The sequence below is a fragment of the Sander vitreus genome, chromosome 20, assembly GCF_031162955.1.
Source record: "Sander vitreus isolate 19-12246 chromosome 20, sanVit1, whole genome shotgun sequence".
NCBI lineage: Eukaryota > Metazoa > Chordata > Actinopteri > Perciformes > Percidae > Sander > Sander vitreus.
In genome coordinates this window covers 7,913,522-7,930,363 of record NC_135874.1, presented here as the reverse complement: position 1 = coordinate 7,930,363, position 16,842 = coordinate 7,913,522, and the positions used below count along the sequence as shown (strand labels likewise).

The 16,842-nt window shown below is 39.0% G+C and overlaps 1 protein-coding gene across 1 annotated transcript in view; it reads left to right on the top strand.

The window, feature by feature from the left end:
• The window catches only part of dtnbb (dystrobrevin, beta b), a 39,818-nt gene that overhangs the window by 3,690 nt on the left and 19,286 nt on the right, over positions 1-16,842 (top strand). Inside the window, exons 3-10 of the mRNA XM_078278195.1 lie at positions 365-432; positions 695-775; positions 906-1,119; positions 4,769-4,854; positions 6,007-6,161; positions 6,253-6,358; positions 7,063-7,229; positions 9,634-9,758. Coding sequence (XP_078134321.1) covers positions 366-432; positions 695-775; positions 906-1,119; positions 4,769-4,854; positions 6,007-6,161; positions 6,253-6,358; positions 7,063-7,229; positions 9,634-9,758 — 1,001 coding nt within the window. The 5' untranslated portion in view covers position 365. The remainder of the gene's footprint in view (positions 1-364; positions 433-694; positions 776-905; positions 1,120-4,768; positions 4,855-6,006; positions 6,162-6,252; positions 6,359-7,062; positions 7,230-9,633; positions 9,759-16,842) is intronic.

Below are 16,842 nucleotides of genomic sequence, written 5' to 3'. Positions count from 1 at the left end.
ACAGGGTAAAGAATAAAGATGAAAGAACGTATTGTGTCCTTCTGGTATACCAGCGTTCAGTATCTCACGTGCATTCTAGCTGACCACATAACAGAATAATAACCAGATCTTCTATATTTAAAAGATGGTAATTCATGAGCTTCAGGTAATCATTTATGTTAAGTCTTACCACAAATATAGTAAGTCATAGTCTGAAACATTTTCTTCAATTGCACTCATTTTATATATATATATATAATATATACATGATATATACTAATCATCTTCACTTGCATGGTTTCTGATTCTGGACAATGAAAGAGCTGTGTTATTAACATGCTGCCGACAGTAAGCATTGCACACTCTGCTGTTTGATGTGCCACAGAATGATCGAGGAAGGCAGTAAACGAGGCAAGGCCATGGTGGAAAAGAGACAGCTCTTCATGGAAATGAGTGAGTGGAGTCGACTGAGAGAAATCTCTTTTCACTATTTACAGTCAGCAGCGGCTCATGAAATTCTCTGACTGGCTCATAGATATGTGGTCCCTCACACATACAGTATAATTCTTCCCACACAAAGACAGTGATAGTGTTTAAATGTAGCTTCTGTAAGCCCGATTGTGTTTGGTACTGATTTTGTTTTATTTCATAACTGGACAGACATAGCATTAATCTGTGATCCGATTTGTTTTGTCTTTATGCTTTTGTTTTGCAGGAGCTCAAAACTTCGATGTTATCAGACTGTCGACTTACAGGACGGCCTGCAAACTGCGGTTTGTGCAGAAGAGATGCAACCGTAAGAACATCAAGATTTTTCCTCTCATTTTAACTGTTATGACACTGTGCAACCAATAGAAATGTTTGTTCCAACACGGACACAGACAGTCACAGTCTGATCACAGTTTGTCTGTTCCCCCCCCACACAGTTCATCTGGTGGATGTCTGGAACATGATTGAAGCCTTTCGTGACAACGGGCTCAACACGTTGGACCACAACGCTGAGATCAACGTGTCGCGGCTGGAGACTATACTGTCTTCCATCTACTACCAGCTCAACAAGCGGCTGCCCACCACCCACCAGATCAATGTGGAGCAGTCCATCGGGCTGCTGCTCAACTTCATGGTAGCCACCTACGACAGGTATGGGGCAGGCGCTCAGGGCAGGGGAGTACTACGCTCCACACTGTAGGTGGGGATCGTTAAGGTTGGGCATCATTTAGATTTTAACAATTCTGATTCTAATTCCGCTTCTTCCTTTCGAATCTGGTTCTTAAAGATTCTCGATTCCGATTCTTTAAGGGGTGGAGTAGAAACGGGTCACATGCTTATTTCACAGATAAAAGGAAAAAAAATGTTTTATTTAATGGTGATATACAGTTTTACAGGACTTTTTCAATGTAAAATAAGCCACACTTCGTAAGCCACTGCTTACTGTGGTCCATGGCTGCAACACAACAAGTGCCTGGAAGTACGGGTCGTTATTGAAACCAAAACTTAGTTAGTTACTTGTGTTAAATTTGGAACCGATGATCGGATTCTAAACCAAAACGATTCCAATAAACAAACCATTCCATTGGAACTGGAATTTTTTTAAACGATTCCAAGTTGGAATCGGTTCTCGATACCCAATCTTAGTGATCATTGGAATCACTTTTTCTGTTGTTGTGGTAGCGTTGATGCAGAAGCCACATCAAAGCAAGGGTTGAATGTTAACAATTGTCTCAGAAGCTAAATGACAGGAAGACATTTCACATTTTAGAGCAGGGGTTTTCCAACGAAGGTATGTCTATTTGGGAGCCTTTGTCGCTGGTTGCATATGTCTGCCAATTGTGACCACTTTAAAATAATATGTAGAGGCCCAAAGAGATCACATTTTCTAATTATTTTACAAGAAAAAAATTAATTAAAAGCAAATCTGAAAGAAAAGAATTTTGTTTAGCAGAATATATGTATATTTTGTTTCAATCATCTTGCTCAGACAAATCTTGCAAACCCTTGTGGGGGTTTTGACCCCCCAGGTAAAACACACACCTATGCTCAAGTCAGTACACTAAGTTGTTTTGCCACCAAAGCCTCACTTGGTATGGTGGATTTTTCAATGTGTCATTATCCTGAATCTCTTTTCCATAGTGGCTGCAGTTCAGAAAAGTTATAACGTCTAGCTTTAGTTTTTACATAATCATATGATGAGTATGATCACATGTACTTGACATAAACTTACAGATAACTAACGTAAATTACTGGTAGCGTGTTGAACTTTTTACAGATATTAACAATATTTACCTGGCTGCTACTGAATGAAAAAATGTCCTGTTGACAGTCAGCTGACTGAGTAATTGTTGGTGGCCTATCAAAGCAAAATGTAACCCTTTATGACACTAAAAAGAAAGTCTAACACTCTGGGATTATGTATACATTATGCATTGATTAAACTGTTCTATTATTATTCAAATTGAGCAGTGCGAGGACATTCATTTCAACTAATTAGCGAAAGCGTTTAAGTCATTTTCCAAACAAAAATGTTAAAGAAAATCAATGGTTCTTGCTTCTTAAGTGTAAGGATTTACTGCTCTGCTATTTTGGGGTTTGATCAGACAAAACAAGACATCTTAAGACATCACCTTAGACCCAGTTGTGATGGGCATTCACTTTTTATGAATGAGTTTATAAATTCAATAATGAATACGTAGCCATACTCTGAATAAAAAACAAACAAAGAACATTCTCATATCCCCATAATTAATACCAAATTACATAGTTATGTTTTTCCAGGAAACTTTGGAACATAGTAAATTACGGACCTATCATATAGCGTTGCCTAATTGCAGTTTGAAAGCCCTCTCCACACTGCCAGGATTTAAATTCTGGTGAAAAAATGCTGTAAAAGGTAAACTCCCCTAAATTCCCAGAAAAAATACACAGCACATGACTTTAGTGTTCTCAATGGTAGCTTTGGCCCTGACTTCATTGTACAAACTATCCATCCAGACAGGTTTTAGGCCTCAGAAATCATGCCAATAAGCTAACAAATGTTAGAACAAATGCACATCTGCCTTCTTTCTCTATCACACAGCAGATGTGTAAAAAAAAAGTCCCGATCAGCTAAAGTATTCCTGGTGATGTTTTACTCTATATCCCTCCTCCCTCTGTCTGCTCTGTGCTCAAAGCAGGCATCCTGGAGTACAGAGGTTTATTAGTGACTGTAAAGCTCTTTCTCATTATTGTACCTTGTGTGCTCAAATTGATTGGCTGCTTGCCGCGTCTAGTCATCGACCCATTCAATTGGTTTACTTTTATCTGTAAGGCCACTCTGGTCCCACTCCGTTATTACTCATGCTGCCGTATCTCTGGAAAACTTTGTGGAAATGACTGTCTGTGATCACAGGAAGCAGTTTCGCTATCTGTCCCTAAGGTCCAAACTGAATTAGGCAGAAGAGCTTTCATGTACTCTGTTACCTCTGATCGGAAGTCAGAGCTAAATGAATCTGAAATGAAAGAGCTGGTCTCTCTTGGCAAGTTGAAAAGATTTGAAGGGGTCTTGAGGCAGCCTTATAATGACCTGACTATACCATATTAATCTGTCATTTGAGGCTTAGCTCATGGGTTTTGACATTTTACACACTAATTGATGAACTTCAAAAGTGCACTAATATGTTTCAAATGTAGTTCGGCATATGCACTGCTGTGTAATGTGTTTTTAATGGGGTCAGTTTTTCTTTAGGTTTTCTTCTCAAATACTCTCAGCAGAATTCATGGGTTAAATGAAGACTTACAATACCGCAGTGCAAAGCCCAACGCAAGTGTCTTTGCTATTTTAAGACCGATGCAGTCAATTTCACGTCCAGCGCCCCCATGTCGTTTAAATAGCAAATTAAAGGTCTTACAGGGAGGTGTGTTCATGTGCATTATTGGCGTATTGTTATCTTGAGGCAGCGGGAAGTGATTGCGCCATTGACCAACAAAAACCTGGTCTAAAGTCAATAACGCAGCATTTCATTGTTATTTTAACAGCGCATCAGTAAAATGTGCGCACACACTATGCTTGTTACACACACAGTGACGTGCAGCAGTTAAGAAATAGTATTATGGAGTTTTGGTGGCATAGTGCTCGTGCCATATCTGTAACACAACTGGAGAGGAGTTCTCTGACATTAGCACCAAACTCTACTGGCCATACCAGGCCGCCTCTGTTCCTTAGGGGAGGGGTCAAACATATATTGTATAAAATTGAGTTGCAAAATAAACTGGGCCTACAATAGTGTGTAGGGTGGCCTAAAGCATAAACGCATATCTTTTTATGGTGCTGTACATTAATAAGGTATTATTTACACATTCATATATCATTTTTTCATGTCAAACATACATGTGGAAGGCACATTAAGCTTAACTGTATCTGTGGATGGCTATACTGTAGTGGCTACCTTACCTACAGGCCAGTAAGCCTATCATCACTGTTGTTGAGGTTGTTGTTTTTTACAAATAGGCCGATTTATCTTTTTCTAACAATATGTTGGATTTATGTTAATGCTTATTTTCAGATATATTTAATTTTTTTGGGAAAAACACATAAAAAAAAGTAATAAACAATAATTTGGCAGCCCCCATGCAGTGACTCTGAGGACCCCCTAGGGGCCACGGACCCGCTGTTGAAGATCTCTGCCTTAATACAAAGAATACAAAGCAAGTAGTAAAATACCGCCCCAAGAAAGGCTGACGCGTGTATAGAATTTAACAAATGTGCGTTCTACTGCTTATGAATGTAACTTCTCACCTTCCGTTCTACTTGCAGTGAAAGCCATGGGAAGCTGACCGTTTTCTCAATGAAATCCATGCTGTCAACAATGTGTGGAGGGAAAATTGTGGACAAACTACGCTGTAAGTACATTTCTAAGCACCCTACATATATCATGTGAGAACATATATATGTGAATGAGCAGCATTTTTGACTTAGCTTGATTTTCTGAAATCTGATGTCATGGCTACCTTCATGTAGTTGCTCAAATTAAACACACAGGGGCACTGTTGGAACATGCATATGCAGAATGAATTTGCTTTAGGGCTTCACTTTGTTTGACATTCAGCCAGCGACAGGTACACATTGAAATCTTAAGTTATATCTTATAAAAGACTAAAGTCTAAAAACAAATATTATTTTCCAATACATTATGCCTCAAATGGATGCCACTAATATAATGGTAATATTACATATCTTCATTTCATAAGAACAAGGTAACATTATTGTGAAAGAGCAATTGAAGATCTGTTTCTAGTTCAAACGTCTGCTGTTTAAGAAAAAACACCTGAAGAAACAGCATTAAAAGCCCTGATGACACTTATTGAAGAAAAGTAGATTGAAGGAATGAACGAATGAAAAGGAAACCTGTAGTGTTTCAAAGGGAATTTGTCTTCCACAAGTCTGAGTACTATGTTAAAACCAGAAACTGACACGTAGAATGAACTCTCTTTGAAAAATACAACAAAGTCAACTCTGAAGTCAGGCGTCAGAGCAAAAGTTAAAGTTCAAACTGTTCAATAGAGTCTTTGGTATGAAAGAGATGAGTATCCTTTTTGTTCCTCCCTACAGCATCTGATACCTGCATCCTGAAGAATAAAGTCTTTGTGGGAAAGATTCATTTTTAGACTGCGACATTATAACAATATAATTTTATCGTCTTTGTGCAGTTGTTTTAGACGCAAAATACAGTTTGTCAACACACTTCAAAGATATTACAAAGATAGTTTGGTTTGGCACAACATTGGCCAAGCAGTAGTCAAGCACAAACCTCTTACGTAAATCCACAACTTGACGTTTTACATTTTTGCTTTTGTAGTTGTAGTTATATTGGAACCAGTTGTGTTGGTAGGCCAATTTTTTCAGCATTGAAACATGTATGCAGAATTAATTCCCTGTGCATATTTTGACTCTCTTTTGAGAAAACAGGCTGTGGATCAATAATATACATTCACAGACATGTCAAAAGTGCACTTTCTTTTTTGCTAAGAATATTGACATTTGCTGTCTCTCAGATATTTTCTCACAGATATCTGACTCAAGTGGAATCATGATGTTTGCAAAGTTTGATCAGTTCCTTCGGGAGGTGCTGAAACTCCCCACAGCCGTGTTCGAGGGTCCTTCTTTTGGCTACACGGAGCATTCGGTGCGGACGTGCTTCCCTCAGCAGGTAGGAGAAGGATATATATATTCTCCTTCTTCTATATCTTCTTTTAAATCTCTAATAATTGACATGTCTTGTTTAACATGTTTGTATCTAGAAGAAGATTATGCTGAACACGTTTTTGGATGTGTTAATGGCAGATCCTCCCCCTCAATGCCTTGTGTGGCTACCGCTCATGCACCGACTTGCTAATGTTGAAAATGGTGAGATTTGGTTATTTATATTCACACTTTACATCACCATTGGAATTTCAACATTTAACATAAAAGATCCTCATTTAATTCTCTAAATTTGAAACATCAGTTGACATCATTATTGTGAAATAATGCATGCTTTTACCTCTCTGGGCCTCGGAAAAGTTATTTAAATGGAACCATGTTTAAAGAAGAAATGTCTCTTTGATAGAACAACTCATAGACATCTGAAACGTGACAAGGGGCCCCATCTAGATATTGTTTTTCAATGGTGGAAGGGAACTAAATACATTTAATCAAGTACTGTACATAAATACAATTTTGAGCTACTTGAATATTTCACTTGTATGCTACTTCATAAATATTGTACTTTTTACCACATTTATCTGACAGCTGGAGTTATTCTATAGATTAGGATTTTACAAACATATGATCAATTTATAAAATATGATGCTTTGTTATAGATTAAACTATCCAACAGTACATGTATGACATATATAAAGTAGTTCTAATGTGCTCCACCTCCACCAGTGTTCATTAGTAATAATAGATCGATACAGTAAATCGATAGATAATCATAAAATGGATGTACAAGTGCCTCAAACGGTCTTAAAACTAAGTCTGCAGAGGTTTTTGTTAGTAGTTCTGTAAATAAAGACGTCTCTGCTCTGACAGAAAATCAATGTCTTTGTTGTTTTTTTTATACTGCTCAGTCTTCCATCCGGTGGAATGTTCATATTGCCGGAGCGAGAGCATGATGGGTTTCCGATATCGGTGCCAACAGTGCCATGGCTACCAGCTCTGCCAGAGCTGCTTCTGGCGTGGCCATGCCAATGGTCCCCATAGCAACCAGCACCAGATGAAGGAACACTCGTCTTGGGTAAGGCAAAGCCCTGATCACTCTCAATTTTACGTTGTGTTGTTCCCTTTTCAAAACAATCCCAAAGCCAATATCTCTGTCAGAGTGTGAAATGATTTTACAACATGGCAGACTACTCAGCCGTCTACCTACATTTCCTGTCAAAGACAGAAAAAGATTTTATGGGCTTTTACTCGTATTGGCAAATTAAGTTGTATTGATTGAATTTGCCGTGTTGCCACATCTCCCAAATGCTTGATCATTATGCTATAAATTGAAACTAGGGAAGTCATAGGCGCTGCATCCCAAATCCAGTTCCCTTCCCACTCGGTTTTTGCACTGAAGAAAATGACTCAGAAATTAAATAACAAGCCTGAGTGAATTTAACACAGTAATATGAAAAAACAAAACAACCTTTTCTGATATTAATCATGAATGGTGGATGAATCTGTTCTGGATGACTTCCTACTTTTCTGAAAAACTGGAGTAAATAATGTCTATGAAACACATCCGGGACATTGTTTACCACATATGGTTTCCAGTGCTGAAAATCACCTGCAATGTTTGGTTTTGGCATTTTTGGCAGTTCTGATTAGCTGGCAGTATTACTGGCCAATTCCCTTTGTTGCGGCTGCACATACAGAAGCAAGACCATTGCTGTGTCTGCTAGTTCACTATATGTACTCTCCACATTTTCTTGTGAGTCCGTATTATAAGGATACATTTCACTATATAAAGGCAAGGCAATGTTATTCCATTAACACGCTTCATTATAAGTAAACTCAATGTAATTTACGTTAAACAGTTACTGTTTTCTTCCTAAATGATGGCACATGCTATGCTACACTGATCATGCTGCCTTAAAGTGCTCATATTTTCAGGTTCATAATTGTATTTAGAGGTTGTACCAGAATAGGTTTATGTGGTTTAATTTTCAGAAAACACCATATATTTGTTGTACTGCACATTGCTGCAGCTCCTCTTTTCACCCTGTGTTGAGCTCTCTGTTTTAGCTACAGAGTGAGACATCTCACTTCTGTACTATCTTTGTTGGGAGTAAGTACTGCTAGCTAGTCAGTTGCAGAGCATGAGGGAGTGCCATGCTAGCAGCTAGGCGAGCATTATAACGTGTGTTACAAAGTGACACACGTTCGTCATGGAAGTAAAGGCTGGATTACAATAGAGCTGTTTGGAGCAGTTTATGAACAGTTTTCTCTGGAAGATGGTAAGTCCCTTTGGGGTGGACTTTAGGTTTTTTCACTTTGTAAACCTATAATGTGCACAAAAAGATATATAACACAATAAAGGAAAAGGAAAAAGCCAAAAAGCACAATATGAGCACTTTAAAGAACTGGTATCCCAGCTTACCTAAAATTAATTAAGTAGTTTGTGTTTTAGTTAGTTTTTCACCGGAGTGTTAAATTACAAACCTTTTCAGAGACTTTGCTACCCTATCAAGAATGAAATTCTGAAGAGTATGGTCCCTTTTTTGCATGACAATGGGCAGATTTGAAGACATGTGACTTAAAGAGATATTTTGCAGCTCTGTGTCACGGCAGTGTGGACATTGTGTGCAGACATGAACAGTGTGTAGCTTCCCTCCATGTCCCAAGCACAATGAACAAGGAACTCGTAGCTGAGCAGAGCAGCAGATGTCTGCCAAGATCCATCTTAAGCCGCGAGAACGCATCACAGACGTCCGCTGAGATCCGCCATATGACGCAAAGCGATGTCCGACTGATCTCGGCAGACATGGCTGCTCCGAGCTCCGTTCCGTATAGCTGACGCCACAAAGGGAAGCCAAACACTGCCCACACAAAGATGACACAGAGCTGAATTATAATTGGCAAAGTATCACTTTAAGATAAAATATATACATACATATATAAAAGTAAAGTTACAGTATCATCTATCAAAAACTACTTTATCAATAATGGTAAGGTATGGTTATGCTGCATTTATGTCATATCAGAGTTACTGTAATTGGAAATATTCAACTTGTAAATAGCGTTCATGTCAATATCCAAGTTAAAATGTATAAAAATGGAAGTTTTTTAAACTTCACTAGAAGGTGATTAAACTCAAAGTTGATGTAAATGGTGTTGTCTTTGCACAGTATTTAAAACCATACACATTAAACTCTCATACAACTGTCTTCAGTTGACCATATGACATGAACTCAGATGGACACCTTGCGTTGCAGTTTTGGGACCGTAGCACCAAACCTGCATGTGAAGTAGCAGATATCAGCACTTACTGAATATACACAAACTACTGCTGATCCACACTTTTGGCACAGGAAACAAACTGTTGACCCAGTTATGTAAATTACTTTTAAAGCAGCTTAAAACTGTTTCTACTATTCCAGCAAGATTATACAACACACAAGGTGACAGATACTTTGTTTGTCCTGCCCTCCTCACAGAAGTCTCCGGCCAAAAAGCTGAGCCACGCAATCAGTAAATCTCTAGGCTGCGTCCCCATTGGTGAGCCGCCACATCCTGTGTTCCCCGAACAGGCCGAGAGACCACAGGAACTCACCCATACTGTGTAAGTGCCATTCCCAAAGCATTTGTCCCAACTGATTTGTTGATTTACTGCACACCAAGGCCCAGTGTGGCCCAGATCTATAGTGTGTTCTTGTCATGTAACTGCCTCCATCTTTCCATTTCGCTGCCACAACATAACTGATACAGTGTCATCCTGCTAAGATGTCAAGCCCATGATTATTTGCGAACGTGGAAATAGTGATATACTACGCAGGTTCAGCCGCTGCTGCCGTTAACAGCACAGTCGTCCTCATCAGTCTGTTGGCAATGAAACGGGGACGATGGTATAAATCTCACACTCCAGGCTTTGAGGCTCCTGGAAATCATTATAGGAAATGCATTATATTCTGCTGCTGTCTAAAACCCTGCATACGATTTTCATAATCATTTCCACCATTGAGATACATCCTCAGAAGTCCACGTCGCTAAGGTCACTTCATATTTTTCTCATCATCCTTACGCCAATACTCTGACCCTTTTGGCCTCCACCAAGACAAAATCTAATAATGTTTTCAGATTTTAAAAAGTGATGTACGCTTTTTGCTTGTTCATGGCATTAATAGGATCAAAGGAAATCTCTCAACTTACTTTCAATATTTTTCATGGTACATTTCATAACAAATCCTGCTTCACATTCCAGTCACGACCATGAATCTAAGCTGTCTGTATATGGTTTTGCTTTTGGCAAGTGTCAGTGAGTAAATGATAGTGAGCTACATCATGGGGGAGCAACCAGCTCAGTGAAGACCAAGAAAAATACATCAACATGATTTCCTGTTTTACTGCGTGATAGATACCATCATCTCAGAATCAGTTCTGACATCCAGGCTCTGCCCCCTGGCAGGAGGATTTTTCTGCATTGTGCCCAAAACTTATGCATTTACGAGGAAGTTTACATTAGCATACATTTACAATTCATCACAACGTGGAGAATCAACTGTCGACCTGCATGTTTCCCTCCAACTGAGAGATAAAACGATTGGATTAGCCCGTGCGGTATGGGCTGTGTAGCATGAAATTACATCACACAAGTAGATTAATATTGATTCATATAAAATTTGTGGCTAAAACTAGTTTGGATTATGGCCCTCCGGTGCCCTTTGCAAGCAGTAATCCGTGTCGTCTTTTTGTTTCACGATTTTGATTATTTCAGATGATGAAGGCACAGAGAATATTGAGCTCTGCCCAGTTGGAGCTCTTGGTTATATTGGATTATATAGCACAGAGGCTTTTTATTGTTTTCCTCAGAATGATTTTTCCATGAACTGAAGGGTATTGTTTGAGTATTTTATTCTGTTTAAAGATATACAAGTTATTTTCAGTGGTGGAAAGTGACCAAGTACATCAACTCCAATGCTGTATGCAAGTACAATATTGAGTTTTTCCATTTTATAGCATATTTTATATGTTTTATACTACTCCTCTACATTTCAGAAGTAATATTCTAGTTTTTACTCCACTACATTCAGTTAAAAATTACTAGTTACTTTTCAGATGAATATCTTACATATGATCATTTTATAAAATACAGTGTATTCCAATGTGCTCCACCAAGAGACATTTCTCCTTTAAACTTCTCAGAGGGTTTGATTTGACCTATTATTCAACTAATAATTGGTAACATTATCCATTATTTCACAAAAAGCAAAGATTAAAGTAAAGATGAAAGTAAAATGAAATTAAATTGAAATCCTCTCCCCATTAATCATCTCTCAGATTTATCTTGAGTGTTTTCGGAACCATACGACAGAATTTAAAAGTTTGATAACTTTATATAAAGTAATTAAAACTAGCTTGACCAGCTACAAAAGTAAAATGCTAATTACACAGTGATGCATCAGTATTGACTGTCTAATAATGAAATATATACAGTGGCATTTTAGGTAGGATCTTTAGGTACTTTTTTAAGATATTTTTTTTTGCCATTGAAGGCCATTTGATAGGACAGTTTAGGCATGAAAGGGAAGTGAGAGAGGGAATGACATGCAGCAAAGGGCCGCAGGTCAGAATTGAACCTGAGCCTCTGTATATGGGGTGGCGGCTCTACCAGGTGAGCTACCCAGGCACCCCCATTATGTGCTATTTCACATTTCCCACACAGTTTAACACAGGTGATTATCTTTGAGTACATACCAAAGTTATAGGGCTGAATCCCCTGTTTGTCAGTTTGGGTAGCTAATGTAATGTTTGCCCAATTTTACCGCGTTGTCCTGCTGCCTTGATGTTTGGTAATCCTCTCAGAAAGATGCTTGAGATCCTGAAAGCCTGTTCTTAACCAGGTTCAATCCCCTCCGCTTGACACAAACCATGGGAAGAAAAAAAAACATCTTCTCTGATAAGCTAACCATTTTTTTTTGTTGGAGAACCATATCACGTTAAATCTGATTATTTTACTAGTGGTTTGGTTTAACAATATCCCGCAGCTGGTGGGCACTGATTTGTTTCATCTCAGGTTGTTCTTCAGAAGGCAGACTTTCAAATGTATACTGTAGAAGATAATTCATCAACTCAGAATTATATTAATTTCTAAGTTACTCAGTACCACTAAAACCAACTGTTGCCTCCGAATACATAACAATATACTGTACCACTCAAAGGTGCCATTTTTCTGCAGAAAAAAGTATGTGCTGATAATACTTCCATGCAATATAACCGTGATATCTCTAAAATGGAAGTCTTTGGATAGAAAGTCCATGAACTTCTTGTCCTTATGTTCACCTTTAAGACTTTAATAGACAAAGTGCATTATCATGCTCTTGCAGATGGCATTTGGCAAGGATGGTGTGGCACTGTGTGTGTGTGTGTGTGTGTGTGTGTGTGTGTGTGTGTGTGTGCATTGACTTTTAAGATAATAGATGTGACTGTTGAGCCCTGAGACTTGTTTGTTTGTCTCTCCATCTCTATTGTATTGTCTTAGTCAGGGAAGGTAGGGCTTGCTATTTACCAAAAGTCCCCGTCTTTGATGATGTCAAAATGTCTATTTTTGGTTTCAGTAGCATTTATGTTTTTATCTGTGTGTGGTGATAAAGTAGTGCCTCTCATCAATTGTGCCAAGAAAAGATGTTTTCTAAACCTCATGACCTTTCAAATGATGTATTCTTTGGTGGTCAGATTAAATGCTTCCATATTTAACTGTGTATGTCTTCGAACTGCCGAACAGATTTTATAGGGAAATCATATCCGAAGAAAATGCAATGTGTGTGTTTTATGCACCCGTGGCTGTAAATATCCAGACCTTATTATTTATTTATATGGCACATAATTGGAGATTATAATGTTTAAATGATTGATACCACTCTATCTGTTGGAAACAGGGGGGAAACAGCTAGCCTGGCCCTACCCTAAAGTAACGTAATCCACCTACCAGCGCCTCTAAAGCTCACCAATTAAAACGTTATATCTTGTTTGTTTCATCGACAAAAAAAGAGAGTCACTGCACCCGGCCAAGAAAAAGTCTGACACATAACCCAAAAAGTTAAAAACTATTCCTTTAAATCCAACATACCAATTGTACTGTGAATCTTACTTGTGCACTCTCTGCAGCCACGAGCCATAAGGAAGAGCTGGCACTAATGGAATAATTCTCGCTTCCTAACAGTCAATTTCAGAGAAATTATGGGTGAATACAGTAATTGTCCGCCTATACCATTTCTATGATGATTCCCCTGCTGGCTACAGAAATCTTCTCTCAAACTCATCCCTCAGATAATTAGTCACAGGAAAACTACCAAGCCTCCAATTTTATTTTGAATTGACTTCCTTTTATTGATGATCCATTACAGAGAGAGAAATGTGCTGTTGGTGTTCTAAAAATAGTGCATGCCAGTCCTGATCAATGTCTGTAAAGAGGTGTTATTTTATGTTGTGAACCAGGAAACATACATCTGCGTGGTCTCTCAGGTGTGTGTGTGTGTGTGTGTGTGTGTGTGTGTGTGTGTGTGTGAGGCTGACGAAGCGCCTGTGAGTGAGTAATAATGGCAGAATCAGGGTAGAGCGTCAGACTTGATCAAACCTCCTAAACTGAATGGACATGAGTCTCCCAGTTGTCCAACCCCTTGCATCTTTTCCAGACAAAGTGTTTCTATTCTGATACTGTTTTTGAAATATTTACTGGCATCTGAAAGCTAAGACTAACAGCGAGCTGAGCTGTGAATTTTTCCCTCCACTCAAACTGTCAGCGAGATTCTTGAGGATTTGTGTTTTGGAGAGGAGTTATAGGTTTAGGATGCGGTCTGTCTCAGGAACGTTAAATCTGTGATACGGCTTCTTACCTTCAGACTTAGCGCCGCTTCTGCAAAAAGACTTTGAGCATCGAAATAGAGTCGAAAATAGGCACCTTACCGTACTTTGCATTAATGTGGAACACGCACTATAGTGTCAAATTCTCAGTGCCATGTTTAATGTTTAGCAATTTTCCACTCTCTATATAATCCCCAGAAATCCCTTTACAATTTTAAAATGCCTCCTCTGTTTTTAACATCTTTTTTTATTTTCCGGGTCAATGCAAATTCCATCAATGTCATTAAAATGGAGCGAACAGGCATGCAATTCCCTTTTCTGTGAGCGTGAGCCATTGGGTTTTTATGGCAGAGGCACTGGGAAATAGGAGCACCTTTGCCAGCAGGAGAGGATGCTTCATGTTTGCATATTATTTCTAGCCGGCAAAGGACAATTGAAGGCAGCCGTGCATCCGTCGTTTGTCAGAAATAAGGTGAATGAATGTGAGTGTATGAAGCTTCAACTTAATATCCCCATGTACCCCTGCCAACTGCCAAGTACAAGTAAAGGGTGGTACATTGTCATTCACTGCACGCAAGTAGCACGAGGCTTAGCGCATTGCAGACTTTGATCTCTTAGTGCCTAAATGTTGTGTCAACTCACTCCCATTTGACCTCTGAGGCACTGGCTGAATTACTGGACTGTGTGTCTTTAATCAGCATTACTTCAGTCAGTGAACCACAGGGCTGCAGAATGCAGACACTGATGTGAATGAGTTAGGACGCCTGTTAGAATGAATCCAAATCTTAGAGGAAAATACTTTTACGTAAGAAACTACATTTTTTATGCGCCTTACAGTTCCACAGGAGTTATATTGGTGTACTTGAAAAGGACTGATGATTATTTCTAGAAGGATAGCTGTGAAGAGCTTTGACTTACGTAACTCGCTAAAGGTAAGAGGAAGAGTTAAAGGACCAGGGTGTTGGATTTAGGAGGGTTCTATTGGCAGAAATGGAATATAATACAATACAATACGTTTTCATTAGGGTAGAATCACCTAAAAATAAGAACCGTTGTGTTTTTGTTAGCTTAGAATGAGCCCTTCAGGGAACAGGTCCTCTTCTAGTGGCCCATAACGGACAAACCAAACCCTGACTCTAGAGGGGGCCTTTCACGTTTTCACATTGAAGTGAAGGCCACCGTAGGTTCTACTACACGCTTGGAAAGGGAGGGGTGAGGGAAGGGGTATTCACTTGGTTGCAATCTGCAACCTCACCGTTAGATGCTGCTAAATCCTACACACTTCTACTTTAAGATATGTAAATTCAATTAAAGTATAACTGCAGAGGTCAGTTTGTTTTCCTGAAGGGATGAGAGTAGATGTGTGTTTTTTTTAAATAAGTTGCAATTGAGGTACTTTCTCTAATTTCCAGTGTGTATTCATGTTAGATAGGTGACAAGACAGAGTCAGAGCAGAGAGAGAGAGAGAGAGAGAGTGAGTGAGTGAGTGTGTGAGACAGAGAGTGAGAGAGAAATCCACATCGTCATGAAGTCATGTGACCACGAGTTTCCTTGGAGACAGCAGCAGTGTAGTACATTGAGATGCTCGCTTGCTCAGTTGAGGGCAGATTAGGCATCTGGCAACAGCAGCAGTTGGATGTATTTTGCCAGCCAGGCAGGTGCTTTCTCTCCTAACAGAGGTAAGTGTGATGCCCCCCGTGTCTCCTCTTCTGTCTGCACCTTCAGGGTGCATTATTGTACTGTAATGAGCGTTAAATGAGATGAGGTAGTATCTGTGCACACAGTCTGTCTGTGAAGGAGACTATAAGGCAGCATGTGCAGGTTTGAGTAGTGACAGTTGCTTTTTTTCATTTTCCTATTATACTATTGCTTGAAACATAAGAATTGGCAGGATTAAGTTATAATATAATTCATACATTACTTATGTAGGACGCTCCAATCTTTTAGGTTAGTCATGAGGGAAATTTAAATGTATATGAACCAATAAGTAATTGTAATGTGTCTTTAAAAAGAACACGCTGTATCCCTATGAGCATCCCCATTATTGCAGGGAATATGTACTTTGGTCTGTGAACAACTAACAAATTATGTTAATGCAATTAGTGATCCAGAAATTATGCAATTTCTCTTGCTCTTATTTTTAGTAACACAATAATATACAGGAGACTGTGAGTGCTGTTGAGGCACCGTAGTAAAAACAAGCGCTCTCAGTGTCTTGTGCTGATAACAGTATTCTGCACAATGTGGATATAAATAGTTTGATTTTGGCCAAAAATGCTGATTGGACAAATAAGCATAATAGATAAAACACCATGTTGTTCAGTCCTTTGCCTTTTAAGTGATAACGAGTGCTTTAAATAAAACAGTCCATCAAAATAGAATCAACTACAGTGAGATACTATGTGCAGATTGAGGAGATGCGACTACAGAGATATATAGGAAATCAAGTGCTATTTTCTGTGGCGGTTGAAGCGGAGAGCACCTGAGATGTGCAGAGTGATATGTTGATCCGTTAATGAGTCTCTGTGGTCCGAGGGTTTGGGCTCCGATGAGCTCAAAGGGCCACCGAATCAGCCGCCAGATGGACCCCATCGCTTTGTTTACTCTCACCAATTACCTCCCACAATGTCACCTTTCCTAGTTTTTCACAGACTTCCAGTTTAATTAGTTTCCTTGTTTGCTGTTGTTGCTCTTGCTGGTGTTAATTAGGTTGGAGCTAATAGCCCTAAAAACATTTAAATTGCTGTTCCCGGAAAAGTCAATTATTTCGCTCCAATTTTAACTAAACTGTAACTCAAGTACAACATGTTGCCTATTTTGTGAACCACAGTAGTTTATTAAAATCC